Genomic DNA, 27,604 nt, shown 5'->3' on the forward strand with positions numbered 1-27,604 from the left:
AAGGTCATAAAAATGCTCAGAATTGAAAAGAACAAAGAAAAAACCAAAGACGGCTGAAACTGTGAGCCATCACCTTTGCATCTGTAAAGCATTTCCACAATAAACAATATGATTTAATGTATGCTGTTCATTTTTGCCACTGCATCGACTGTCCTTATTTCATCTCTACAGTCACAGTGTCTCATTTTGCATTTCTATTTCTACACTTTTGCATTCTCAGGATGCAACACGTAAATCAAGGATTTGGAGTTGCTGGAAAGTGCACTGGGAAAACTGAGATAAAACTGAGGAGAATATCTTTGTTGTCATTGTATAAAGCTTCTGTACACAACGCTATAACAAACAATTTAAGGGCCTGATTGTTGGACAGAGTATGGCTCCAGGAAAGAAGATACCTCTCAGTCTGGAGGTGTGGGAATATAAGGCCTTCTAATACCTGCCAGACGGAAGGAGTTCAAACATACAGTGGCATGGATGAGTGGAGTCCCTGTAGATGCTGGCAGTATGTTCTCCACACCTGGACGCTGTATGCCAGTGATCTTCTGTGAGTTGGAGACAAACCTCTAGAGAGCTTCCTACACAATTAAGGGTGGTATTTTAAGATCCTCTCTGTGCTGGAGTGGAGTCTGCTGGGACAGACCAGCTGTCTTCCTCAGTGTTAGTGGACCACATGAGGTCCTTGAAGCTCCACTCCGTCTCTGCTGTCTTTCTGTGATCTTCTAAAATGGATGAGTAACTCTTTGATCTTTGATGCATTGAGGTGCAGGCGGTTCACTGAGCATCGGGTTCAGCCTCTCTGCTCTGTAGGCTGATCCACTGTTCTTTTAGGTCAGTCTAAATGTGATGTTATTAATAGACATTTCATTGCATTTCGTATATTTTGGAAAAATACGTTCATCTCGTCATTGTCTAATCTCAGTCAACAGCGCGTTTATTGTGAAAAGCATAACCGGACATCACACCTTTCCTCGTGTCTAACTTCACTTTCCATGGTGAGATGGCCGTGGAGTCTCTGCTGGTTCCTGTGAAGTCGAAACAGGCTCTGTGGACAGACAGCAGGAGGCGAGAAAACCCGCCGCAGTCCCCTTCGACCTCCATTTTTAAAAAATATAACGGTAAGACAGAAACAAACATGCACCTGTCTCTTAGCTTGCTCGTCAGCCCGCAGGTAAACAGCCAAAAACAACACACACTGAGTGCTCGTTTTGTCAGTGGCGTTCTCCCGCCGACGGTTGGTCTTGAGGGGGAGGGGCGGGGGAAGCAGCAGCAGCAGCAGCAGACAGCCAGAGACCTAACCCAGTCTGCTGCTGTCTTTCTGTCTGGGATATTTCTGCCTTTTCCGCAGAAATGCTGTCGGACAGTCCGTCCATTGTGTCCTCGTTGGAGGCCCCTAAACGCCCCCTTTTCACCTGATCTGGGGCTGTAAATAATAGTTAAAAAAAAGGCAAACAACATGGCTGACGCTGGCTCTGCAGAACCTGCTTGTTCATTTGTCAGTGCAGCTCATAGCTACATAAATATATATATATATAAATTCTTAGTTAAGAGGTGGTTATCACGTCACACTAACAGTACAGAACTAATCAAAGACGCACAAGAAATGCGGCTAAAACAGCTGTAAAGCGTAGGCTGAAAGCAGTTCAAGCCTGAACACTGGCTCCAGTCTGTCAACCTTTCACAGATTTGTTGTGTTTTCTCATTCTGTCAATAAAGTAATGGTGTGTGCAGACGCGGGACTTTTTGCTCAAGTTCATGAAAGCTGGCTTGAATGTTTGATTCTGTTGACAGCTACACCCCATTAACAACTTGTAACCCAGTTAAATCAAAAGTCAGCTGAGAGTCTGGTCCTGCAGGTGAAACCACAACCCACCTGCTGAGGCTTATCTTCCACTGTTGATGTGCGGATCGGGTCTGGGTTCATCCGAATCCGCATGTAGAATTATCCACTCATACTGGATTTTTTTCAATTATTATTATTATTATTTGGAGACCCGCAGCTGCATGGACATTGCACGACATCTCAACTAGTGCCTCTGACAGATTTCAGGATTCATTATATTTTTCACTCTTGGCTGTTGTTGTTTATAAATATTTTGACTGGTGCTCTCTAGAAAGGCTGATGAAAAGAGCTGATCAGATGAATCTGCGAGACAGTTTGTCTGGGCGCCTCTAAAATGCCGTAGTAAACTGCAGGGCTTGAACGATGGTCCGTCCTCCCCGACAGAATTCTTAGCCAACCAGGCTACCTAAAGTGTGTTGCTTGGCAAATGACAAATCTGAACCGAGCACTGAGCACAACAGAACATGCCTTCTGCTGTTACTATAATTACTGTCATTGGCAGACTACTCAGCATGAGGCCTTTGAAAAAATGAAGATTGTGAAATGTTCCTGTGGCACAGGATCATCTATTTCCTCAGTCATAAAGGCCTTGCTTGCAGGACATTTGTTGAAAAGGTTAAACCAATAGGGCACAGTAAATGTGCATTGAAATTGCCAAGAGGAGAGCTAGTTAGCAGTTAGCAGCTGATTAGCAGCAGAGTCCTATGGTCTGTTTGGCTAACAGCTAACAGTATTAATGTGATACCTATAGAACAATTAAAACAAAAGCTATTAGTCAAATTCATGTTCAGCTTTGTTTATTGTGTCTTGTCTCTTGTCAGATGTATAACACTCAAGGTAGAAGTGTATTCATGTGGAGAGAGAGAATGTCACCATTATGTTTAATCAGTGATGATAAAGCAACAAGATGAAGCGATTAACAAAAGAATCATAAGGCCCAACACTGTACTGTTCAGATTTTTCACACCCTTCCTGTCCAGTGAAAATCATGTAACACCAACTTTGGTGATTTTAAAGTGAAAGTTTGTGATAAACTGAAAGATTAAGCCTTCCTGAATGGGTTGAGAAAAAATTCTCCTGCTTTTCAAGCAAACAAACTACTAATTAACTAACTAATAATTTTTGCTATGTCTACACTGTTACATTTTAATATTAATAGCGCCTTAGGACAAAAGTGATCTCCATCCAGTCAAGTATTTTAGCTGTGTTTCAGATCTGTGTTCTGTCCGTACCGACGCTCCAGAAAACGTATATCACATGACCATCCACGTTCATTTGACATGCATGTGCCGGTGGAAACAGGAAGCAGATTGTCTACTCTGTCTTTGGTTGATCGGTTGCAGAAAATGCTACTAAAAATATTCCTTAAACTTGTCTTTACTTACTGGCTGGTTCACCCTTACTTCAGTTTTTACTTTCTAATATATATTACCAGGGCTGGAATCGAAAACAGGACAGAAATAATGAAGGAGGGAAAAGTGACTGCTCTTTACACAATCCTTTTGGACAACAATATTTTTATTAAAACATTGTCGTTACCATTGGACTTTTGTCTTTCTTTTTCATGCTTGTACTTTCAATGCTCTTTATGTCCTTTTTTAAATACAGTATATTCTGTTCTGTCATTGTACAAACTCAGATACTTCATATCACAACATACACTCCAAACTCACATTTGCGAATAACGTGCTTAGATTACACATACGTGTACAGTTTTAGTTGTGCTGTTCCTTAAACTGAATTTGAGTTGTATTTGCTTTCCAGTAGAATCAGCCCTTTTCTTCAATGTATTTCTTATTACGATCTGGACATTCAGAAATGTTCTTGTCATTCCTCAGGATCCACACCTTTATTGATGATATTGTCCCACCAGGCATTGATTCTTCCCATCCTCTAGGGCAGAATCCTGTGCTGGACATGGAAGTGATCACAAATCTCTCAAATACTAGTGTAGCTCATGTGCAGGTAGGCAGTAGCATTATAAAATGGAGAATTCAACCACAGCCCTTCTAAGGACAGCTTGTCCACCCCCTAGTAATGCCATTGCCCTGAAAACTGGCTGCAGTTCACAGTCGCAAGGTAGTCCTCAATGAACGAGAGTGAATGCAGTGGCTAAAATAATTAATTAAACCTGCTTCTAGACAAAAACACCCAGATTTTTTATTTTAGTTTCTGCAAATACATAATATATCAGAACTGAAAAGAAAATATTCCAACGCCTGTTCGTTTTTCTTACACTGCAGACGGTTTTGCCCACAAAGTGCTAACATTCTGCTAATGTATGCTGATTGGTCGGCTAAAGTTTTACAACTAGCAACGTTACATTACGGTAGGTTAAGTTCAATTACCGTTACATGAGCATAACTACAATAATACAGTTTCGGTATTATAGTCTTTATGTATTTTTCTAACAATAGCTGCAGCAGATGTTAGAAGCCTGGTTAAAACAAAACACAAACTTAGTGCTTGATTGATGTGTGAAACCAAAATAGCGAATGCTGTAAAGTGGCGTGCACTGCAGAAAGCACCTTCAGAAAGGCATTTGGTTACAAAAAGCTGCGAAACTCTAATGTAATGGAACTATATTTATTGTCTTTACCGCTTATACCAAAAACATGAAACTGACAGACCATAAAAGTTACATTCATTTTACCCCGATTCATTTTGGACGACCTCACGAGCGCTCCTCGAGAGTGGGAGTTGTTCTGATTAGAATTTTTTGATTTAACTTCATAACAGTTCCTTGCGTACAGTAGACCATGTTGCCTTTCCCCCCCTCTGCTCCTCACAGATTATGGAATGTTTATGACAACCATAATAGACTTGACTCTTGACTTGGACTTGCCCCTAAAAGACGTGTGACTCGGACTTGCAAAAACAACTTGTAAGCATCTCTGGTGTGAAATGTTTTAACCCAAAATCTATAGACAGAATGATAACTGGGTTTTTGAGGCTGTTACAGATATCGTTTGAGAGTTTGATGAGTCAGAAAATGACTTACTGGTCAGTAGGTTTTTTTGTTTGTTTTTGTTTTTTACATGAATATAGAAGATAAATATTTTTGATAAGAATATCTTTGATATTTCTGACATTTAATACTTGCCAATAGATACACTTATATTTAAGCTCAGATTATTTATTGTTTGGGCTCTGTTAAAACAACAGAAAGTGATTTTTTCTTGACAGGATCAAACTTTATATTTCAGTTTTCTAGCTCCAATTTACTTGAATTTTTTTTTTTGTCAACTGTTCAACACCTGAATTACAAATCATTTTAAAACTGCTAAATTAAAACCAGATAAGTCTGTCACACTTCAGTAGTTTCCATGAAGTTAAGATTGAGATGTTATTTTTTCTTAATCCTGAAAACCTGTCCACAACTCAGAGAAAACAGTTTGACATTAAGACAAACATGAGAAAACAGTCTGGGTTGGGAGCACTGTTTGCATAAAAGTTTTATTTTTCTGAATACAGAAACCTACTGAAAAGAGTTTTGTTGGCAGAGTCAATGTACTAGAACTAGTTTTTAAAAACCACATGTTAGGAAAACTTAAGCTTTATTGTTCTTGTTGAATCATGGAACTTGAAGTCTGAATTTCTTCACAGTTTGGGGAGTGCCGGGACTTGATATAATCCAGATGTTTAGGGGGAGAACAGAGTAACATGTTTAGGGTTTGATAGACTTTTTCAGTTCTTTACAGTACCTGTGTGTGTGTGTGTGTGTGTGTGGACATACTTAAACTCTCAGACTGAGCTCCATGTCTCTGGTTTCAGTATGTTGAAGTTATGTCTCGGACAGAATGATGTTGAGTTTTTCCTAATCATGTGTAGCTCGGGTCAATAGAAGGGGAAATCACCACCAGCTGCAGCCAAATGCTGCAAAATGTCTCAAGTGTTTCTGGTGGGGTTAGTTTCTCCTGGATTTGACCAGCAGTGAGCAGGAGTCTGTTTGAATTTTAAATGTCTGCTGTCCAAAATCCTGATGATGGCATATTATCCGAATACTCGCATTAATACTATACAATAATAGCATTTAATGTATCTGAAATTAGTTTGTGATGTTTTTAAGGTTTTTCCTCTTGTTGCAGTTTGAGCTTCACTGTGTAGAATGATGCATGTAGACACTAGAAGGCTGTTTTCACGTGTGTGTTGCTGAAAGTGTAAATTTTCACTGTGCTCAGTGAAAATGATGATGGTGATTTATGACACATATCACATATCACAGATAGTTTGGAACCCAATAAGGACTTAGCAGTTAGACATTAAGCTAAACACGAGACCAGTTAGGTCTAACCAAACACCTGACCTAGCTGGTCTGGTTTTTTCATAATTTTGAATGGCTGAATTGCTAAAAGAAAGTATTAGCTGAAAGCCTTACAAGAAATATTTAACATTAATGCAACACATGCATGATTCAAGGATTCAAGGAGCTTCATTTGTCGTTACAGCTATATATGTGGCATATGTTGCTATTTGTCTGAAGCTGTTGGATGTCACGAAGAGCATGTAAGCATAGCATGAACTGCCACCCACCTCTGTGAGGTTTCTCGTGAGTGGTTGTTCTGTCACAAACTGAGCTGATGACTGAAGCTTCAGTCCGCAGTGCTCCTGTGATAAATAAAACACAGAGTGTGATTTCTGCTGATGAATAATGCTGCCTGCAGACAAAGTTCAGGGCAGAATGTGGTGTTGACACTCCAAGGCAACCGCATCAGTGCTCATCTAACACGCTCACTGTTAGAGTGGAGTGGCTGACTGTAAAAGGCAGCTGGACAGGCTGCATGTCGCCCTCTGCTGTTCACAACCAGTAATACTGACAAGATTTGACTAAACAGATTTATTTAGCTTGATCAAAAAGTTAGAGTAATAGCTTTTTTTTAGCTTTCAACCACATCTCATATTCCTCCTCTTGAGTCATGGTAAATCAGTTGTCATCATGTGACCAAGCTATGAAAGTTCACAGTGACAATTTGTTGTATTTAGATTTGTATATGTCACTCATTTAACTACAAATTTAGAATATTTCTTTATTTACCATTATCATTCGCTAAAGGTCACGTCTTGTTTTCAGATTAATTAGTTAATCTCTTGACTTTGTGTTTTCCTGTCACATGTTTAACCCTGGTTTAGCTCTACAGATGAGCACTGTCACCGCACTGTTAAGGCTACATTATCTTTTACTTTTAGAACACAGTGCACAAGGTGTGGGACTGACTCTGAGTGCCATTTTGAAATAATCAAATAATATCTCGAATTGTGTTTATACATATGGTCATAGGGTCACAACCATGAAGAGTAGGAATCTGGATTGAAACTTGCCAATATCGTGGCTGACTTTTATTACAAAGAGATCTTTTGATAATAATTTTTACTATTAGCATGCTATTGTTTGGTATATTCGCATGTTAACATTTAGCATTTTAGTGTAACATGCTAATCATTAGCTAGTATGTTGGAATGTTAATGTTGTCAAAACATGACATAGCTAACATGCTATATATTATATCCCAAAAGTCAGCACTTAGTATCAAACATTCAAAGATATTTCATACATAGATATAAAACATAGATACCTCATTAGCTGGATCATTGGCTGGATCATATGTCAGTGTTGTCACCATATTGGAAAGGCTAATGGTGCACATCCGTAACTATAACCTTTACATTTTTCAACTGATTTCAATTATATGATGTTAAATTCGCTGTTTATGACCTGTGTGTACATAGGTATACGAGTACAATAAATCAACTGTCTCCAGTCACTTAGAATCTAGACAGTCTATAATCACTGCTAGGTGTTCAAGAGAGGAGTGTGTATCGCAGTCAGGCTTACATGAACTGAATTACATACAGGGTGGAAAGTAATTCATTGTTATAATAAATGAAATGTGAAAACTCACTTAATTAAGCATAGGCAGACTTATTTTCCTTGATTAACTATTATGGAGATGTCATTATATAATTTAATGTACACGGAAAGAAGTATAAGCCTAATACAGTATAAAGCGAGATGTAGCAGGCCCCAGCAGTAGTACAACAATATATGGTATAGCACAGCAGTTTATTATTATTATTGTTATTGCTATTGTTAATGGCCTGTAAATGCAATCATGTGTAGTATTAGTAGATTATAATATTATGGTAATACTAAATAATAATACTGGATTAATTATAGTAAATTGCATATATAGAATAATTAATAGTATAATGTAAGTATATGAACAGCAGTTCCCTCATTTACGGTACTTGTATTTATTTCCAGGACAGCTTTGCTGTTTCCAATATAGTGAACGCATTGATGTAACAAGCTGATGTCCATACAGCAGGTCTAAATCAGATGTCTTTGAGTTGGAAGCTGTAGTTTTTGCCTGGAATGGAACTAGACTGTAAGGTTTCCCCCTGCTTCCATGGAGGGTTTCCACCATCTAGCTTCAGACAAATCAGGAGGACCTCATGGTATTTAATATCAAGCTAAATGTCTGTGACCAGTAATAGTCACATGTGGTGACACAAAGGGATGATCTGTATCAGCCTTGGCAGCAGTTTGTCCTGCTTTTCACCAGTAGATATCAGTAAAAGTCATATGTGATTTTATTCTAACCCTGCAGCATAGTGTGTGGATCCATGAACAGATATTCATCCATCCATCCATCCATCCATTTTCTATACCGCTTATCCGTCCGGGTCGCGGGGGAGCTGGAGCCTATCCCAGCTGACTACGGGCGAGAGGCGGGGTTCACCCTGGACTGGTCGCCAGTCAATCGCAGGGCCAACACACAAAGACAGACAACCACACACTCTCACACTCACACCTAGGGGCAATGTAGAGTAGCCAATTAACCTAATGTGCATGTTTTTGGTATTGTGGGAGGAAGCCGGAGTACCCGGAGAAAACCATGAACAGATATTGAATATTTTAATTGCTAGTCATTTTGTTTTTCCTCACGGGAAATATTTTGTTCCCCACTTTCCCCCTCCTGTTGTTTAAGCTCCGGACAGGTTTGTGTTGTAGCTGTGTGGCCGGATAGCCTGGCTGCCTCCCTGCCTCCAGATGAATGAAGAGCACTCCGGGGCACAGAGACACAGCTGATGCAGGTCAGAAGTCATCCTCCCTGCCATGATACACATGCCTATTATATAATGTTATGTTATTACGTACAATTGTTTTCTACTGGATGCAGTTCATTTCTTTGAAAGTTTTTGAAAGTCAGCGATACGATAACAGAAAGACCGTGTTACTAAACATTTACGATGATGGATAATCCATAAGCAACAAGACTTACATCTCTGGAAGCTGATGTCTGAGGTCGTATGAAGCACATTTTTGAAACAGCAAGGCCTTTTCTACAGGTGGAATATATGATATCACACCAGGGCACCATCATTTTAGACCAAAACAAATGCTGAACATTGTTCATTCAGTGAAGCTGGAAAAAAGAAGGTGACATGTGAAGACACACTGCTCACAGAACTCAGATCAAACTGTAAAACTAGGCAGTGCTGATCAAATTATTATTATATTGTTATTGATTGCATAGTCTTTTCTTTCACCTCAAATGTTTTCAGAAACACGTTTTACTGTACTGTTTAGCTATGGGAGAAAAGTTTCTTATCGAGCTGACATGTTGAAAATGAGCATGGGAAAGACAATGATGGACATGTACTCCCATACGTGGGTGGTCAGCCCCGTGACTAAAACAAAAAACAGAAGCTCAGATTACAACACACACAGGGAATGTGATGTCTTTTTTACTTTCCTTCACATGCTTCTATAAATGGTCAGCTTTCATATAAAGTATGCAGGATCTGTAGTAAATGCACTGGAACTCATGAAGCCATCGCCATTTTATTGTAACAGGAAGTTGCGTTTGATAAATGTGCTCTGATTTATTTCTCTCCTTAGGGCATGCAGGTGTTTCTGCAAGTATGATGAAGAAAAAGAATCCCCACAAGTGAGTTAGGATGCTCTGCAACCTGTTTATGTTTTTGTTATGGCAAAAGTAATTGGACTCATACAGAATACATAACACAAATTGAAAAATCAGTTTCTGTTTTCACATTAGGGAATGCAACAAATGCAACTCGATGTGTTAACAACGCCACCTCAGTGTAGATAATGTTTACTGTGTTGTTTCATGTCTCCTGTAAGAAAACACAAGAGCAGTTTGGGTACGACGACCAAAGTTCTGTCGCAGCCTCGACGCAACATCGTCGGCTGCAGGATCCAACATGTCTGGAAGGAAGGAGGAGGACATGTGATCTGGAAAGGAACAGTGCTGGACCAGGTAAGCAGACGGTCATGTAATTACTAAGTGAGGAATCAGTGAAGCCTAGCAGTAGTTGAGGCAGGTACCAAAGTCGATTTATAGTTCCATATAATGTCTGATAACGTGTAGGCCTTCTGGTACTATAGAGAGTCCATAATAATCATTCTATCTACACTATTGCTGAGCTCTGCACCCTTACTGTTTCCTGTTTCCAGCAAACTAATATGTGTATTATTATTGATGTGAGGGTCCTACCTTAAAGGAACAGTTCACCCAGAAATAAAAATTCAATCATTATCGGGTTAAGTTTCTTGGTCCACTAAACATTTCTGGAACTTCACAGCAAAACAGCGTTGCAGCATTCTCGTAAACAACGGAAGTGGCTGGAGCTCAAACACCTGTACATGCAGTGTAAATAACATCTTCAAGTCACTTTGGGATTTCAGAACTTTTGAAGATTTGGATTATGCTGCATGATGGATTCATTTTATGTTTTCTTTTGTGCATTTTAAAACAAGTACCAATCTGCTTTAGTTGATAAGGAGAATGCTGCAACCTTGTTTTGCTGTGAAACTCAAGAAATGATTTGTGGAGTAAGAAACTTCACCTAACTTTGCATTGACAGGATGTGTGGAGAGAAGCACCAAAACAACAGAAAAAACTATATTTGAAATGTATGTGTGTCCACCAGGTGCCAGTGAACCCATCTCTCTATCTGATAAAGTACGACGGTTTTGACTGTGTTTATGGTCTGGAGCTTCATAAAGATGAGAGGGTTCAGGGGCTGGAAGTGCTTCCTGATAGACTGGGTAAGACTGAACATAGGACAAGATCACACTCGTTGACAATATGGTGATAGATGGCTGCACAATTTTTAACCAGAAAAATTGTATTTCACCTCTACTTAAGACGTTTAGATTTTGTCGGCACAACATATTCGCATTTAGCTGCTAGTCGTTACTATTAATAACAAAATAACAAGCTAATGTTTAGCATGTTGGTGTAACATCCTAGTTTAATTTAGTAGTGTTAATTTCATCAGAAGAAAACATCATAACAATAAGCAGGGTTGTTTTTTGAGGTAATTTATTTAATTTATTTTAAGCGTATTTTTACCTTTTATTAGACAGTCAACATTGAAGAGGCTGGCAAGATAGTGGGTAGTGAGAAGGGTACGACATCCCCTTGTTTAGTTTAGTGTCATTCTTAAAATGTACATATAATTAAGTGGAAAGCGATTTTAACTTTTATCCCTGCAGCTAAATCCCGTCTAACAGACGTCAACCTAGCAGACACCATGATAGGTAAAGCTGTGGAGCACATGTTTGAGACAGAGGAGGGTCCAAAGGAGGAATGGAGGGGGATGGTGCTAGCCCGGGCTCCCATAATGACCACTTGGTTCTACATAACCTACGAGAAAGACCCTGTCCTCTACATGTATCAGCTGCTGGACGACTACAAGGAGGGAGACCTCCGCATCATGCCCGACTCCAGTGAGTGGCGTAATTTTATTCAGACTTTATTTTAACTGGTGGGAATTTTTATGAGGAACCTCCCTGCACTGTGTGTGCCTTGAGCATACGAGCCAATTTCAAAAAATTAAACAGAATTTGATAATTTGCTAATCCTTTTTGATCAAAGTCGTGTCTCTGATGGCAAGAATTTTCCTTTTGTCAAAAACTGTCACAAAAGTCTTTTTAGCTATCTGCCTTTTACTCTTATAAAAACCAGATAAAATAAGAAATGCATTAATACCAGTAAGTGCTGACATCACTCTCCCTGTCCCTGTGTAGATGACAGTGTCCCAGCAGAGAGGGAACCTGGCGAGGTGGTGGACAGCCTTGTTGGTAAACAGGTCGAGTACGCCAAAGAGGATGGTGGCAAGCGAACGGGCATGGTCATCCACCAGGTGGAGGCCAAGCCCTCCGTCTACTTCATCAAGTTTGATGACGACTTCCTCATTTACGTGTATGACCTGGTTAAAACGTCATAAGACTTTGTGGACATTCTGACTCCCTCCCACACGACAGAAACAAAATGCAGCACATGTTAATACATCTGAAGCATTTGATCAAGCGCTTATTCCTCAGACCATCAAAGACAAAAATAAATACTCAAAAAAATAATTCTCACACGGGAAAAAGTGGATATATACTCCTTGAGAATCTCCTTGTTTTTGCGTTTGAGAACAGTTAAGATGGGGAAAAAAAACATCGTGGTGACATTTAAGACTCTTCTATGACCTTCTTAAGATGCTTAAAATAGAAAAAAATATGGCCATGGTTTTATGTTACCCTTACAGGATTCAAAACATTTTGAATATCCCTAAGGACAAAGGCATCCAAAACCCGAGAAAACGATCTTCAAAGATTTCTTGTCATGTTTCCCACATGAACTAACACAACTGGCCACCGAAAAATTAGCAGACTCCCAGCGAATCAGTCAGATTGAGAGCTTGTTGGTGGAAAGCACTTCAGAAAGGAAGACAAAAGAGAAGACAATGCTCCGAAATGGATAAACAAACCAATGTGATCACAAAGGAGAAAGAGCTTGAGTTTGTTTTTGGGGCTCTTTGGAACAGGAACAAATAACAGCTCATTGTCGTTGATCAGTGCTGTAATCTTCGCCATCCTGTCATCACCCATTTAGGACCAGCATCACAAAACTATGGAAGACTATTTCTGACAAGAAAAGAAAAACCAAATGGATGGTTAGTAGTGATGAAAACAAAACAAATAAACATGGTAAGTAAAAATGATGTTATTAAGTCAAAATTCTGACTTTGTAAATCAAAATGATACCAACACAAAAGAATGACAACTTAATGTAATAATTTAATAGTTTTGACCATTTAGGGCTCATAATTTTTTCAAAAATTTGATTTAATTACTCTCAGTTTTTACATACAGTGTGTCTTAATTTAAAAACTAAATTTAAATTTTTGTGTGAATTTGTCTTTATAAAGAATCACATGATTTGGCTTAATGTTTCATAGTTTTTACTTGTCTGAATTTTGATTTACAAAATCATAATTCGATAGAATCTCATAATTTGGCTTTAGTTTGTAAAAATGTTTAATTATATTGACTTATTAAGCCTCATGTTGTTTTGCATTAATATATTTTTTTATTGTTTTTTTTTTTTTTTTGCCAATGGAGCGAAGGGATAACTTACAGGGGATAAATATCCCACATCCCTTAATTTATGACCCCATTGTTTTGAATGAAGGTTAACTGAAATAGAATCCTGTTCTGGCTGTTGTACAGAGCAAAAGATGACATTTCTTTCATCACGTAATGTACTACTTACACAGGCTCCGTTTCATCAACTCCAACTGAATGCTCATGAAGATGGTCAACAAATGCTCATCTAAAAATTGTGAAAAAAAAAACAGATGGGGACTTGTTGTTGCCTTTTGCTTTTCTCATTGCCAAAACCTCTTCCTGCAGTGAAGTTGTTTAATGTTACAGACTGTCGCACAGCTTTTTCTTGTGAATTCACTAAGGCCTTTGGATTTGGTATTGTGTTGTCTTTTCTAAGTCACCAGTGAAGGAATACAAGGACAGACAAACAAAACTGTAACTTGACCAAAGCCTTTTCTGTTTTTGAAAGTTCATTTTATTGTTAGACATCTTGTTACTGACGAACGTGTCTGAGATTTCTTGGGTTCTTTTTCCTCCATTTGAACTTCGAACACAGTGGTGGATTATAAATGTCTCACATTGTTTATTTAAGGGGCAAAAAGATGTTCTAATGCACCTTAAATCCTGGGAGTGCTGAAAAGCAGAGGGTTCCCTGGACAGTTATTGAGTATGTTGGACTTCTCAAAAGAATCTACAAGAGAAACAAATCCACTCTAGTAACACAGTTAACAAAGTTTTCATCTTTTGTTAAGATGTTTGTTAAGGCTGATTCCCGTACACTTTGGTCACCAAAAATCTCCAAGTTTGTAATTTCACAAATGAAAAGATTATTGACTGGTGTAGATCGGATTCACTGGCCAGACGATCTGGTCTGTTCCACAGTATGTATGCAGTATGAGAAGATGTGTTTACTATATGAAGAGATTAACAACCAGTGAAGGTTTAAATTTCCTTTTTCACAAATGTAAATTTTATTTTCTTTGGGTTTACTCAAGACTGAAGGTTTTTCATAAACACGTGTTCTGCACTTTTTTTTAACCTTTATTGGAACAAAATTTTAACATAAGGTTACAATCGAGCTGTTTGTAAAGGCCAGCCACTCAGTGTTACGTCAGCCAGCTAGAATAGAAAAGAAACTTCAAAGAGCCTTTATCGAAACAAGAGAGCACTTAAAATAATGGCAGTTTGAGAGCTTGTTGGTTTCTTAAAGCATAATTAAGGTTTATTGCAACAGAATTACAAAATAAAATCAGAATTATTCTAGTAAGATTGCACGCATCCATAATTTTTGGTATTTCTTATGGATGGAACTTTTGTGCAGCTAATGTTACTGGTAAAATAATTTTTTTCACCCAAAACCAGTGAACACAATAATGAAACCAGAGGAAAACAAATGGTACAGGTTGATGAGGCATACGTTACATTCTTGTACAATCATATGACTTGGCCAGGTTGGTGTACAGAACAGAGTAATTTATGCAAAACCTTCAGCCTTTGTACTTCCTGTGATGTAGTTAGTTGCTGAGGCAGATCACAGCTATCATTATAACCACACTAGAAAAAAAGGAAGAAGAAGAAAGACTCTCCTGAGATCTGTTGTTTTCTGCACTTGTATATGTTTTTTTTTTCCAGTAAAGATAAGTATGATTGTGATCATCTCAACAGGCACTATTTTAGTCAGTTAAAAAGATAAAGCATTGTTACCAAGGCTTGATTCTCAGCGAGGTTATGTCCAAATCAGTCACTACATTTCACTGTTAGTGATAACAGGTTATTGTTATTGTTGGAATGACATGGGCCTTCAATCATTCTTCTGCCTTGTATCGTTTGTTTTTGTATGTTTTAAAATGTATGTTAATAATTTTTATTGTTAATGGAAAACCTGATATGCGTGCTTTGCTTTCTTTCCAGCATCGTTCCCTTTCAGGTATTTGGTATCTGAAACTGTTTTGCTGATGTGAGCAGGAAGGAGGGGAGGGAGCTTGAAATAGTTTAATTTAGGAAAGAAACACAAAGTTCTGTCTATCCAGGGAGCACAAGTTAACTTAACTTACTTACTACTAACTAACGAACCAACTTAAAATATTTAATAAGTACATATTCTGGTCAGAGTTCTTTAATACCTGTATACTAGAGAACCTCTATCCAAAATGTGATTGTGTTAATGTTGGCTGATATGTCTTTATTGTATTTGTTAGAATCTCAAATATCAAAAAAGTCCAGTATCAGTGAAGCTGTATTTATGTTCCACGCTAAATGAGTAATGAACACAAACTTGTTTGCTGGTTTGCAAGGGTGAGATGAGAAGATCAGTTTTAGTCTTTTGGAAGATTTGTGTGTTTAGGGGGGAAATCTGTTTCATGGTGTTGGGGAGAACTTGAGTCAGTGTCAAGACTGAAAATGAAAGAAAATCTGGTTATGTGGAGTTAGGAGTGAGCTTATCAGACCTTTGTAACATGCTCCTTTCTCTACTCAAAGCTAGCAGCTCAAGTCTACATTATCTTCTGCTAGCATAACAAGTGTGAATCCAGGCAACTGTTTTGAGAAGGATAACAAATACACTGAATAAAAAAGATATTTCTGGATCAGTTTGGATCCCAGAAGCCGAGAGCCTAGAACCTGGAAGTGGAGAATGTTTGGCATTTTTTGCTTGATAAATGATTGAATGTACAAGAAAATCAAAAATGTACCTCCTGCAGTTAGATTCTACATTGATTTTGTTTCCTCAAGCAGAATGGAAAACAATAGTAACTTCAATTCTGACTTGAAAACAAGTTTTAGTTTCCAGGTTATGGTGGTTGTAGAGTAAGGATATACAGTATAAGGGTTAAAATGGCATGTTTTTTAGTATGAGTCAGTATAACACTTACCTACAGATAGCATATGACCTCTTTAAATGATGCTCCATTAGTCATAAAGACTGGTATTAATGTAGGAGAATATCATTTTACAAAAACACATTTAAAAAACCCTTGATTTTGGCTTCTGACTTTCTGATTCAATACAAAATTTGAGAAAAATGTGACATTAAATGCCCCCTAATGTCTAATCACTTAAACATACGCATGTATGCAGGGACTAGCCAGGTATAAGAGTAGGCACGAGTTAATTTGTTTCTTATTTATTTCCTAAAGGAAAACCTCAACCAGAAATGAAATTCAGCAATTGTCTACCCTCCCCCACGTTAATGGAAAGGCGGCTGAAAAAAGGCATAAAATGGGTCCATGCAGCTCCCCCGGTGAAAAAAGTTTCCAGAAGATCCGAGATGCCTGATTTGAAAACATTATTCATGGCACATATTGGCACATTTGAGCTTGTACACCCTGCTACAGAGAAGATTTTGGATTAAATGTGCAAATAATGTCTTTACAAAACAATTTTGGATCTCTGGGCTTCTGGAGACTTTACTGGTCAAGCTGTATGGAGTATGTTATGTTTTTTGGTTTTAAAGCAGGTCCATTCTTCAGGAGAATACTGCTGTGCTGTTTCGCTGTGAAGCTCCAGAAATGTTTTGTGGACCAAGAAACTTTACCAAACTTTCCATTGGCATGAGGGTGAGTGGATAATGACTGAATTTTCATTTCTGGATGAAATGTTCTTATTCACAGAACTACTTCCTTACTTCGACTATGTGCAACAAATGCAACAGTATGAATACCTTTGCGGCTAAGTTAATATTGGCTTGAGTTGGTTAACACGCTGTCTTGGGCAAAACGTTTTTTTTTTCCAGCTGAGTCATTTTAAACAATAACCTTGTGAAAATGTGCTAAATATACAATTAATGGCAACATTGATGATATAAAGTTGACAGACCTGACTAAGTTTAATTGCCAATCGCTGTTTGGAGGGTTTGGGTTTAACATTCAACGTATATGCTAAAACAAAACTATTATAAAATGTTTTTTTCATTTTTATTTGTTAAAAATATTTTTGTTGTGTTCATATCAAAGACTGTGTGACTGTAGTTACAATATTCATTTAATGATGCCTCAAGACCAAAATGACAACAAACAGACCAGTGAAATGTGAAACAATAAATAATATTAAGTAAAACCAAGTTGCAGGAAAGAGTAAGCAGCCACCTGAACTTCTTAAGAGACAGAATGGACACCCCAATAACAAACTCCCTGTGTGAGGAACATCTGCCGTTGCACAATTTTCAGATACATACAGCTTTGGCTTCCATTTACACAATAAGACTCATTTACACAACCATTTGAAATGTCTTCATCTCTTGTTGCTTCTGCTTTTTTTTTTTGATAGAAAAGCTTCAACAACACAGATCAGAAGACTGGAAATCCCTGGAGGAAATCATCAGTCTGAACCAACCCATGTCCAACCATTTTATAAGATAGGCCTTTATTAGTCCCGCACAGGGGAAATTCACATTGTAATCTTCATGTCTGAACAACTTAACCCACTGTTTGCTGTTTTCCTTCGAGTCAGATCAGATGATATCAGTTTCATCCTTTCACCACTTCCCTTGTATTATCTTTTTAGATAGAAAGCATGTCAAGCAAATGTCATCATAACCAAATTTCTCCTTTTTTACATTTCTACACAAAACAAGATGATACCATTTTTTATGCCATTGTGCCAGAGGCAATATATTTTTAGGTTGTCTGCTTGTCCTGTTCTTGTGAAGTTGGTATCTCAGGAAGTATTGAGAAAATTTCTTCAAATTTGGCACAAAAAGTGGAACCGATTAGGTTTTGGTGGCCACTGGTCACTGTGACCTCAGAATCTAGAAACTTGAAATGTAGAATCTATAGTTTCTTTGCATCAGCATCCATATCTGAAGCACTATAGCCGACATACACAAGCTCATTGGTTTTGATGATAATGAACTTCGGCTGATAGTTGTTGCACCATGTGATGAAACTCTCCGTCACTCATTAAAAATATTTCTGGACAGACATGGATGTAAACTGAAACTTAACTGGTGCACAGATATAGAATTTATCTTTTAACATGTAACTGCTCCAGGCTACCAGATCCCTCTGTTTTCAGTCTTTCATCTGACCCTGGGGGGAAAAACTGAGGATTTAACAAAATATTGCTGCTCTTCAAAATACTCTCTGGCTCTAGTTTATTCATCATAAAAGCAATAAATGCTAATACATTTTAAGCTGATGCTCTGAAGCAGCATACAGAGAGAGCATGTGGCGGTCTGATGCCTTGCCCAAGGACACTTAGATAGTACTGTTGGCTGTTGCAGAAGTCAGGGGTTACTAAGTGACATGTCAATCACCTTGCACTTGGATGTCGGTTAACCAACAGAGATTTTCCATTAATCTTCTTTAAAATGAAATGATTGTGGTTGAAAAAAAAAAAAAGTAAAAAATTACCCAAAAATCTGAAGCTCACAGTTTATTCCACTTTGTCAGCCACTTCCTGAGGCCTTATCCCTATGAAAATATCTCTCAAACTATAAACAGGCATAGTTGATCTTTCTGTTCAGGTACTTCTCCACACAGCATGGCGTGTGTTGTCCGTGTATGTTGGCACTGAGGCAGGTATGTAGCAGGTATGTGAGCTTGGGGCTGTCAGTCATCAATGAATGTCAGCCGGCCAGGTCCCTCATTCCTCATCCAGCGGCGGTACCTCTTCATCCTCGGGTCGGTCGCCATCTTTACCTTCATCTCCTCCTCTTGCTCCTTTCTGTACAACTGGAAGACACAGATCTGGGACGGTTACACTTGCAAATTCTACAATCACTGCCTTTGATACTGGATGGCCCTTTACTGCTGACAGCCAGTCCAAGTTTTCCTATTGCATATAATATTCTGATATCAAAACACAATGTGGTGGAAGTACCTTTACTATAATATCACATAGTCAATTTGGTATAATGCACTAATTGCACGAGTTCAACAACAACAGAGTCATGTCATACCAATCTACTTAGATTGTTGTTTTTATTAAATACGATTCTCATTCACTAAATAACTGATCTTTTACTTTGCAGTTTAGTTCCTGTCAATAAATTCAAAACTATGGGATTTTCTTGCCATTGAGCCATTGGGCGGCTGTGGCTCGGGAGGTAAAGTGGGTCGAGAAAGAAAATTAATTGCAAACTATTTTGACGTACTCGTGTCATTTCAATCTTGTACTTTGTACTATGACAATAAAGACATTCTATTTTGATCACTGATGGTTGATGTTGATAAATGAACTCGTGAACTCACGTGAAACATTTGCTGGTTCCTGCTTCTTAACTGGAAAGATTTGTCATTTATGAATTTATGAATTTATGAATGGGTTTTGGACTGTTGGTCCAACAAAAGAAGGAATCTGAATATGCCACACTGGGAACTTACAATGAGCAGAGCATTTTTCACATTTTCAGACGATGATTCCTTCTGACTTTGGTGATTGTATGACTTTTCCATCGTGAGGTTGACATATCATGTGAAATATGATGAAATATTTTGGATGCCCTGCCATCAAATCAAGTGCACACATTTATGCTCTCCTTAAAGTATGATGTAATTGATATCTTTAACATCAATTTATGAAATGACAAAGTGAAAATACAGTGACAGTAATGTCACCACTCTCTTGGTGTTATTTTTCAATGAAAATTTCTAAAAATCCAATTCTGCTCAGTGCAAAACACCTGCCAGGCAGTGTTAGTTGGTGAACGTAGTCTAGCATTAGCATGCAAGTTAAGAGCAAAGAATGGAAAACCCATAAGGATCAATCAAAACAAGGACGAATGGAGTGCAGAAAGGAGAAAGGGAAACAACAGAAGATAATCGAAGAAGGAGAAAGTCTAACACAGAGAGAGAATTTTAAGTGACAAACCTCATAATTTTCTTTGATCCAGAGTTGTTTCTCCAAGAAGGTCTGTCTGGTGTTTTCATCCAGACTGTCAAACTGGGACTGAGACATCTTCATGTACCTCCTGAGAATTTAAACACAGAGTTTGCTGTGAGGTAACCTGACCCTGAGAGCATACTGAGACTAGCTATTCATCCATTCACTATAACACTGTATACTGTGTCTATGTACTTTCTGGAAGAACTGACCTGATCATGTAGAGCTTCTCCTCCTCTCCATACTCCTCCCTGCAGATGGTGAAACGGTAAACCCAGGAGACATACCAGGTCACATAGTTGGTCAGATAGTAGGGGAAGAGCACAATCTGACACAGCAGGATGTCAGACAGGTTGGGCTTCTGGTAGCCTCCTTTGATGTCGATCTTATTTTTGATAATGTCGCGGATCACCTCCTCCTCCTGCTCCCGGATCTCCTCTTTGGAGCGGCGGTTCTTGCCCTTCTCCTTGGTGCGGTTAAGGAGGCCCTGCTGCTTGGCGATTTCCGTGGCTTGGATTCGGTACTTGGGGACTGTCACCAGGTAGTTAATAGCCTCATTGTAGCTGCTGTGCCAACTGTAGTACTGGATGAGAGACAGGAAGACAGGTGTGTACTACTGGCATTATAGTGGAATTAGTAAAATCATTTCAGCCACAGTAAATATCTCACGGTCCTTACTTTGCTCTTGTCACAGTTTCAGAAAATAAATAATCTGAGTCTCACTGAAACAACTTGAGAAAAGCTACAATAACCAATGATGTCACAAGTCAGTTAAAATGTTAGGGTCAGCTTGCAGGTTTTCTGTTTCTTTCTCCTCCCCCAAGTCATTCAACTTCTCCTGTCTGGTTGCTTAAAGGGACCGGCTCTCCTGTACTTCTTCGCCAGATTGTCTCTACTCACTTGCGGTATCATGTCAGCTCATTTAGGAGTATTTTGCTTAAAAATTTCTCCGTCCAGGTTCACTGCTCCGTCTGCCGCCTCACCCAGTTTTTACTCCAGTTTCTGACCTGCCTGCATGATTTAGTCTCCGTCCCACGAAGCAAGCGTATTTCTTTTTATGCTAGACCAAACACACTCACCTGCCCCCTGGTTCTGCTTGTTTTTGGACTCGTCGTAGCAAACTTTCCCTGCCTGAAGTTTCTAGTACATTGTTCATTTCAGTATTGTGGAAACTGTGTTTCTGTTCTCAGTGTCTGCTCCTTGGGGGTCTCAATTACCAACCAATTCTAACATAAAAGGTTTTCAATCTTTAACTAGTCATACTGAAAATAATCAGAACAAAAGTACAAAAAGTAAGCCAGCATGAAATTGGAAGTCATTCATTACTGAAATTATTGAAGAATAAGACTTTGGTCTCATGTAATGTACAACTTCATTTTCGGTTTTGCATGTATTTGACATATCACTCTTGCTTTAACTGGTGTAATGCATCTGTTAAATAGAGGGAAACTTGTGTAAAGATAAATAAATATTGAAAACAATAATACAATATTTTTTCTTCTTATCTGCAAATCTGTCTCAATGTCAGCAAAACAAAGAAGTTGACTTTTAACTAAAGGAAGCAGCAGAGGGAAGGACGCTCCCCATCACCATCAACAGAACTACCATGGGGAGAGTCAGCAGCTTTAGGTTCCCTGAGCTTCACATCAGCATGGAACTGACCTGAACTCACCGCACCAACACTGCCACAAAGGCAGAAAGACCACATCTCTTCTTCCTCTGCAGGCTGAGGAGGGTCACCATGAACTCTAGGATTCGCTGCAAATTCGCTGTCTTTTGTGACAGTAACAGCATGGCCTTCAATCATAAGGCATTACACAGGGTGATGAAAACTGCTCAGCACATCACCTAGAAAAAGCTCCATCCCTGGAGGATCTTAGCACCTGGCGGAACTAACAAGTTCATCAAAGGCTGCAATCACCCCAACCATCCACTGTTATGCCTGCTCTGCAACAGTTCACACCACTGAGCAGGATACATATGAGAGACATAAGCGAAACCTTCAAGAAGTGTTATGTTTATGCGTGAATTATTTCAAAAGTGGAGGCGACTTAATGGTGATGATGGTGGCTTCTGACTCTGCAGGAGGCTGCGGTCGTACCTGGAAGATGGATATTGCACAGATGGTGACCAGAATGACAATCCTGACGTCCACTTTAGGAGTGAGCTGTCTGCGGTAGTATGCATAATAGTGCTGATAGTACTCTTCAGGATGGTCCAGCATGTAGTCGTAGTCCCGCCGACTGTCCTCATCCTACACACCCAGACAACGAGACATTATTTCTGTTTTTACTTGAAGGTTTCTGCTATGAAGACCTGCTGGAGGAGCTCAGATGAACCTGGTTGTGACATTAAAACAAACAAAAAAAAAAACAACAGGCAAAATATTTTTTATATTTTAGAATGCTGTTGATGTTGCTGACAAAACAGACACGTCTGTATTTTAAGTCTCACTGTTTCTGTTTCAGTTGAGTTATTTATGTTAATAGCTGCAGGCTGACTTCATCTACACTGTGTTTTCTAGTATCAAATTTTAAGTACAAATATTATTAGGGAATCATCTTTGTTGAGTCACATGTCTATGTGGCACTTTCTCATTGGATACAGAAACTAATACAAACAGTCACTTGGACATCTGCCCATACCACATTTTCCTCTGGACTCAGATGTCTCACCTTATCTTACTGCAAATTAGTGCTTTTAGTGCTTACAAAAATAAATATTGTGTGCTATGGGTGTTGGGTATTAGAAAGAGCTTACTGTGTGAATGCAAGTTGACAAATGACAAAAGTATAGTTGCATTTGTCATAATGTTACAAGGAAACAGAGTTATGAGTTTGTAGCATTAAATGAAAATACATTGGCTTTATAGGATGTGTATTAACTGTAGTTAAGGCTAATAAAAATGAAGTTCAAAATATTTATCATCTCAATGTTCCTGCATCTTGACCTCATGGGCCTTTTTTTAAATACAAAAACATTTTGGGCAAAAAGCTGAACATTTTAAAGATTAATTTGTGACTGCTTCAATTCAAACTCCCTCATCACGGATACTGTACGAGAGTGTGTGGAGCTTCTTGTTTCTGATGTTTAAGAATATGGAAGTAATATTTTTTGTGAAATGTGAAATTATTGGTTAACAATTATCCTATTGGTATCAGCCATGATATGCAAGTAATTATCAGTAACTGGAATTGGTTGAAAAAAATCCAAATAATGCATCCCTAATTTTAGTACTAGAAAAGAAAAGATAAATTCCGAATCAGGGATCAGTATACTGGCATTATAAGTCTCCATTAGTTTTTATACTGATAATGCAAGAATATTGTAAACATGCAATCTGAATCTTTAGGGGAATATTAATTTTATTAATTACTTATTTCATTGGTGACAAATTGGTGTAAGCATGTAAACTTTAAATACTGCCAATAAAGGATTAATATACAGTGCATCCCAAAAGTATTCACACTGCTTTGCTTTTTCCACATTTTGTTATGTTACAGTCTCATTCCAAGATGTCTTATATTAAGGGACAACATAAAATCAAACTGGAATATTACTGGTATCACTGGGAACCATCAGTCCCTTCATGGATTACACTGAAGTATAATAGGTAGACATATACTATGAATATAATATGAATATGAATAATATATGTCATTTTATGAATATTAGGAGGTAAATAGCCAAAGAAAACTATATCTACTTCATGATGTTGGAATACACCTACAGTGGTATTACAGGTACCATTTAGGCAAGTCCTTTCATGATTATTATCAGAAATTTTTAAAGTTGTTATAATAAGAAGACTAGAGAACATACATGAGATCTTAAGGAAACATTTGTCATTACGTGGATGCTTATGACAGGAAGTGAACACACAGACACATAAGGCAGCATTTCATGAATATTATGAGAATGCGGACAGCGCGGATATTAGTGCACACACAGTCCATTACGAATATAAACATCTTTTACAAGAGTGTCTGCTGGAATATTCAAGTATCAGTGGCTGACAAACACTTGGCCGACCTTTAACGTCTCATACGCGGTCGCAATGAGCAGGAACTTCTTCTGGGCAGAATCGTGGGTCTCTCCCTCTAAGCCGGGCTCTCCCGGCCTAAACCTGTCCGGGTGGTACCGGCGTGCCAGCTGCCGGTAAGCCCGGGCGATCTCCGCCTTGGTGGCCTCCCGGGTAACGCCAAGCACATCGTAGCAGACCTCAGTGCCGCAATACAGGCCCTCCACCAACGCTCTGACAGTCGGCAGGGAGGACACGGAAAACAGGAGCACCGCGAGCTGCCACCAAGGCTTCATCGTCCGCGGACACACAGCAAACCCTCCGCCGCCGCTGCAGCACCGCTCCGAGAGCGCAGCCATGTCTATCTACAGCTGCCAACTCCGGAGCGCAAATTTTCTTGTCCTAGGATGGCGACTGAATTACCCGCTCTACTGTGCCTCTGATTGGTTAGTAGTCGTTTCCTTCGTTGACTGTGGCTGGATTGGTTTGATTTGGGTATGACGACTGATGATTGGTTACAATTAAAGGAAAAATATCAAGGTAAGCCAATCAGAAGCGGAGTTGGGCGGGTTAATCCGTCGTTTTCCTAGGGAAAAAAATGTATCCGGAGCCCTGGCTGTCCTGTCGCACGTTGCTTACATCAACAAGACGCGCCGGCATCAAAGATCGCCTGTACAGAGACACGATCATCGTTTGTTTGGGACTTCTCTGTCTTGTGTCAATTTAACTTATGTATATGCGAAGATGCCGCTGTATGCCCGCATTATATAGCTTAGCTTATGTAGCTTAACTAAGCATTCAGCTCTGACTTATGACATTTCATAAAGTGAAATGTAAAACCAAAATATCTGTTTTTATGCCAGTGGATAGGTTGAATGTTTAGGTGCGATCCTACTTTTTAAAATAAGGAAAAATGGAAAAGAAAGACTGATCGGTCGCACAACGCTAGGACAGATATAAAAGTACGGAGTAATTCATCTTCCTTCCTTACGCGATCTTTGGGTAGTGGACATAACGATGACGTGCCACACCGTGGCAGACTCCGTTTAAGTGCATATATTTGCGTGTCTGTATACCATACAATGTTGCCAATGCATATTAAAACTATGTTTTCAAGTAACTCCATATACAAGACACGAGGGTAATAGAGGGTTCGAACCGATTTCACAAGAAAAGCAATCTCCCAGATAGCTAGGCAAAGTTACTACAGTTTTTACCCATGGCTTGAGCACTATAGACACATGCTTAAACCAAATTAACATAACTTGAAGTTGTTGCTACTATATCTTAAACAAAGTGTAACCATACCTTAAACAAAAGCGCTGCTTTGCACTTTAGTTGCAATTCTGTAACACACTTGCTCCTTTCAAAGTTACAAAGTGGTTGTACAAAGTAGACAGAGTTGGCCTCACCGGCCGTCTCAAGTGGAGCTTCAGATACCACCTCCCTATAGTGTCTTGCCAAGGAATTGTTTCCTCTGATTTCCTACAATTAATTGCAAAATATTATTAATTAATTGTACTAGTGTGTTTGAGAAGTCTTATATTGAAAACTTGGAGACCACAAACACCTTAGCAGATAACAGTGTAGTCTCCATAATAATAAATAAAACACAAAATAAAGGAAAATTCCAAGTTTGTCCTTTGACCTTAGGACCATCAGCATGTCCCATTCCCTTGAAATGGTTGAGGAGTTCGACATAAGTGCACTTCTCATGCACCACTGTCTTCTACGACCTGTAATTTACTTCATGGGACCTATTCTGTTCTCTCTTGATTGAGATCTTTTTGTGTATTGTTTATGCCTTATCTAAGTCACTTTCAATACAAATCATTAGAAACATTTGTAAAAGAGAATCCCTTACATTAGAACGAGTAAGAAATTCATTCTTCTTCAGTTTCGCTACAACCAATAACAGTAGAGCTTCACTCACAGCACTCTGTTACTTAATGTATACTACAAAAACTTGTTAGTCATAATATTTTGTGCTAATTACTTTCTGCACATCTCCTTGGTGTTTTTCATCACGTGACTGAGGCAGCGATGGAGAATGGACACCTGAAAAATCATTGTCGCGCTTCCACTGGCTATATAATAATAACGGTTCATGATATCTTGCAGATTTTTCTTGGCAAATACTAAGCATATTGCCTGCATCAAAACCATTGAACCATCACAGATGATCATGATGACTGACCGCATGCCCTTTCTTCTGTAACTCTTAGCTACATCAGTCTGAAAAGCCTCAAGGAAATATGTCACTGGTGTGGTCACAGGTCAGACATGTTGCAACTGAGAGGAGATTTTCTTTGGACTCCTGAAGACCAGCTCATATGCACAGAAAGGAGGACAGCCCTTCTCTTTTTTTCAATGCTGCCAGTTGCATCAAGATATACGATGTCCTCATGGCATTGCCCCTGGAATATGTCAATGCTACGTAAAGACCACAGCATGACACCTTTTGGATGCAGGGATACTTTCTATAGGACTTCATCTGGACTTTTTCTTTTGTTTCCAAGCATGATCTAAAGACTGTGGATCTCGCTACTGTGCTGACGACTGTTACGCCCTCTAAGGAGATGTTCTTTAGCATCTGTGGAGTCGGAATCTCATCCCTACAGCCAGATTCAATGATGTTGTCATCCATCTGAGCTAGCTTTTGGAGATACATGTCTCGTGATAACGGCTTCTGTAGATCCTGTCCTATTTTGTGTCTGACTTAGTTCAGTCATATTGTAGATGCTTGATTCGCCTTGAAAGTCCATTGTTGCCTTTAAGTCCTCTTCACTATCTATAGTCACAGTAAGAGTGACTGGACAGTCCTTAAATCTGCAGTAACGTAGGCACCTTAAAACAGGACCTGCTTTTTAGGATCCAAAAGTCTTCCATTTGTGTCTTTTAAATGAAATTGAGCAGTATGTATGATGTACGATGGTCCCCAGTCCTTCAGCATTTATATTGGTCCATTTCAGTCTGTTTTTTGATGTTGTTAATTTTGTCCCAGTCTTTACTGTCAATGAAAAAGTATGACGGTTTCTGTGGGACTGTGATCTTGATAAACCCATCATCTTCTGAAGTGCTGTCCCAAACAAAGTTTAAAATTTTACGGTGCTATTGCTCTGTCATAAGAGTAGCACGTATGTGATCAATTAGTGTACTCATTACTCAAAGTTGTCTAGTATAACCAGATAATTACATTTAACTGTGTTCATCTTTTAAATTAAAAACACACACGCAATCCCAATTCCAAAAAGAATGGCATGCTGTTTAAAGCGCATTTGATGATTTGCAGATCCCTTAAACCCATATTTTATTCACAGTAGAAAATATTTTTTTATATTTATGTATGTTTTACACAGTGTCGCAAATTTTTGGGAATTGGGGTTGTGTGTGTGTGTGTGGACGCACAAGGCCTGCAGAGGGGATGGTGGCAGCTGTGGCCCATGTTTCTGAGAAAAGACCAGCAATATTTAGCATTTCAGATAGAGGGCCTAAAACATGAATGGTGTGGTAG

At 38.8% G+C, this 27,604-nt stretch overlaps 2 protein-coding genes across 4 annotated transcripts; one reads left to right on the forward strand and one right to left on the reverse strand.

Annotated features, from left to right (window-relative positions):
- Positions 1–959: 959 nt before the first annotated feature.
- Positions 960–15,136, forward strand: LOC124051520 (spindlin-Z). 3 transcript variants are annotated; one of them, XR_006841837.1, is made up of 8 exons: positions 960–1,115; positions 8,830–8,935; positions 9,744–9,792; positions 9,990–10,125; positions 10,799–10,916; positions 11,367–11,600; positions 11,901–12,851; positions 13,266–15,136. XR_006841837.1 is itself a non-coding variant. In XM_046374956.1 (7 exons), the coding sequence occupies exons 2-7, from the start codon at positions 8,896–8,898 to the stop codon at positions 12,098–12,100; spliced, it is 777 nt and encodes a 258-aa protein (XP_046230912.1). In that variant the 5' UTR covers positions 960–1,115; positions 8,830–8,895; the 3' UTR covers positions 12,101–15,136. The 3 variants fall into 3 exon arrangements, 1 of the variants encoding a protein (XP_046230912.1); XR_006841838.1 differs by having other exon boundaries at positions 13,421–15,136; XM_046374956.1 differs by having other exon boundaries at positions 11,901–15,136.
- Positions 15,137–17,210: 2,074 nt separating this feature from the next.
- Positions 17,211–24,515, reverse strand: dnajc25 (DnaJ (Hsp40) homolog, subfamily C, member 25). The gene is made up of 5 exons (XM_046374954.1): positions 24,102–24,515; positions 22,171–22,323; positions 20,282–20,652; positions 20,058–20,157; positions 17,211–18,919 (listed from the first exon to the last, which is right to left on the reverse strand). Exons 1-5 carry the CDS (start codon positions 24,447–24,449, stop codon positions 18,797–18,799), a joined length of 1,095 nt encoding a protein of 364 aa, XP_046230910.1. The 5' UTR covers positions 24,450–24,515; the 3' UTR covers positions 17,211–18,796.
- Positions 24,516–27,604: the final 3,089 nt, after the last annotated feature.

This window comes from Scatophagus argus, chromosome 20 (assembly GCF_020382885.2).
Source record: "Scatophagus argus isolate fScaArg1 chromosome 20, fScaArg1.pri, whole genome shotgun sequence".
Lineage (NCBI taxonomy): Eukaryota > Metazoa > Chordata > Actinopteri > Scatophagidae > Scatophagus > Scatophagus argus.

Excerpts from the sequence above, each read along its gene's own strand:
- LOC124051520 (XM_046374956.1), top strand. The coding sequence starts at position 8,896 with ATGAAGAGCACTCCGGGGCACAGAGACACAGCTGATGCAG. Across the intron at positions 10,917-11,366 it reads AGTGCTTCCTGATAGACTGG|CTAAATCCCGTCTAACAGAC; the intron begins GTAAGACTGAAC and ends TTATCCCTGCAG. Across the intron at positions 11,601-11,900 it reads CCGCATCATGCCCGACTCCA|ATGACAGTGTCCCAGCAGAG; the intron begins GTGAGTGGCGTA and ends GTCCCTGTGTAG.
- dnajc25 (XM_046374954.1), bottom strand. The coding sequence starts at position 24,449 with ATGGCTGCGCTCTCGGAGCGGTGCTGCAGCGGCGGCGGAGGGTTTGCT. Across the intron at positions 22,324-24,101 it reads CCGCGTATGAGACGTTAAAG|GATGAGGACAGTCGGCGGGA; the intron begins GTCGGCCAAGTG and ends CTGGGTGTGTAG. Across the intron at positions 20,158-20,281 it reads GAGAAGCTCTACATGATCAG|GAGGTACATGAAGATGTCTC; the intron begins GTCAGTTCTTCC and ends TTAAATTCTCAG.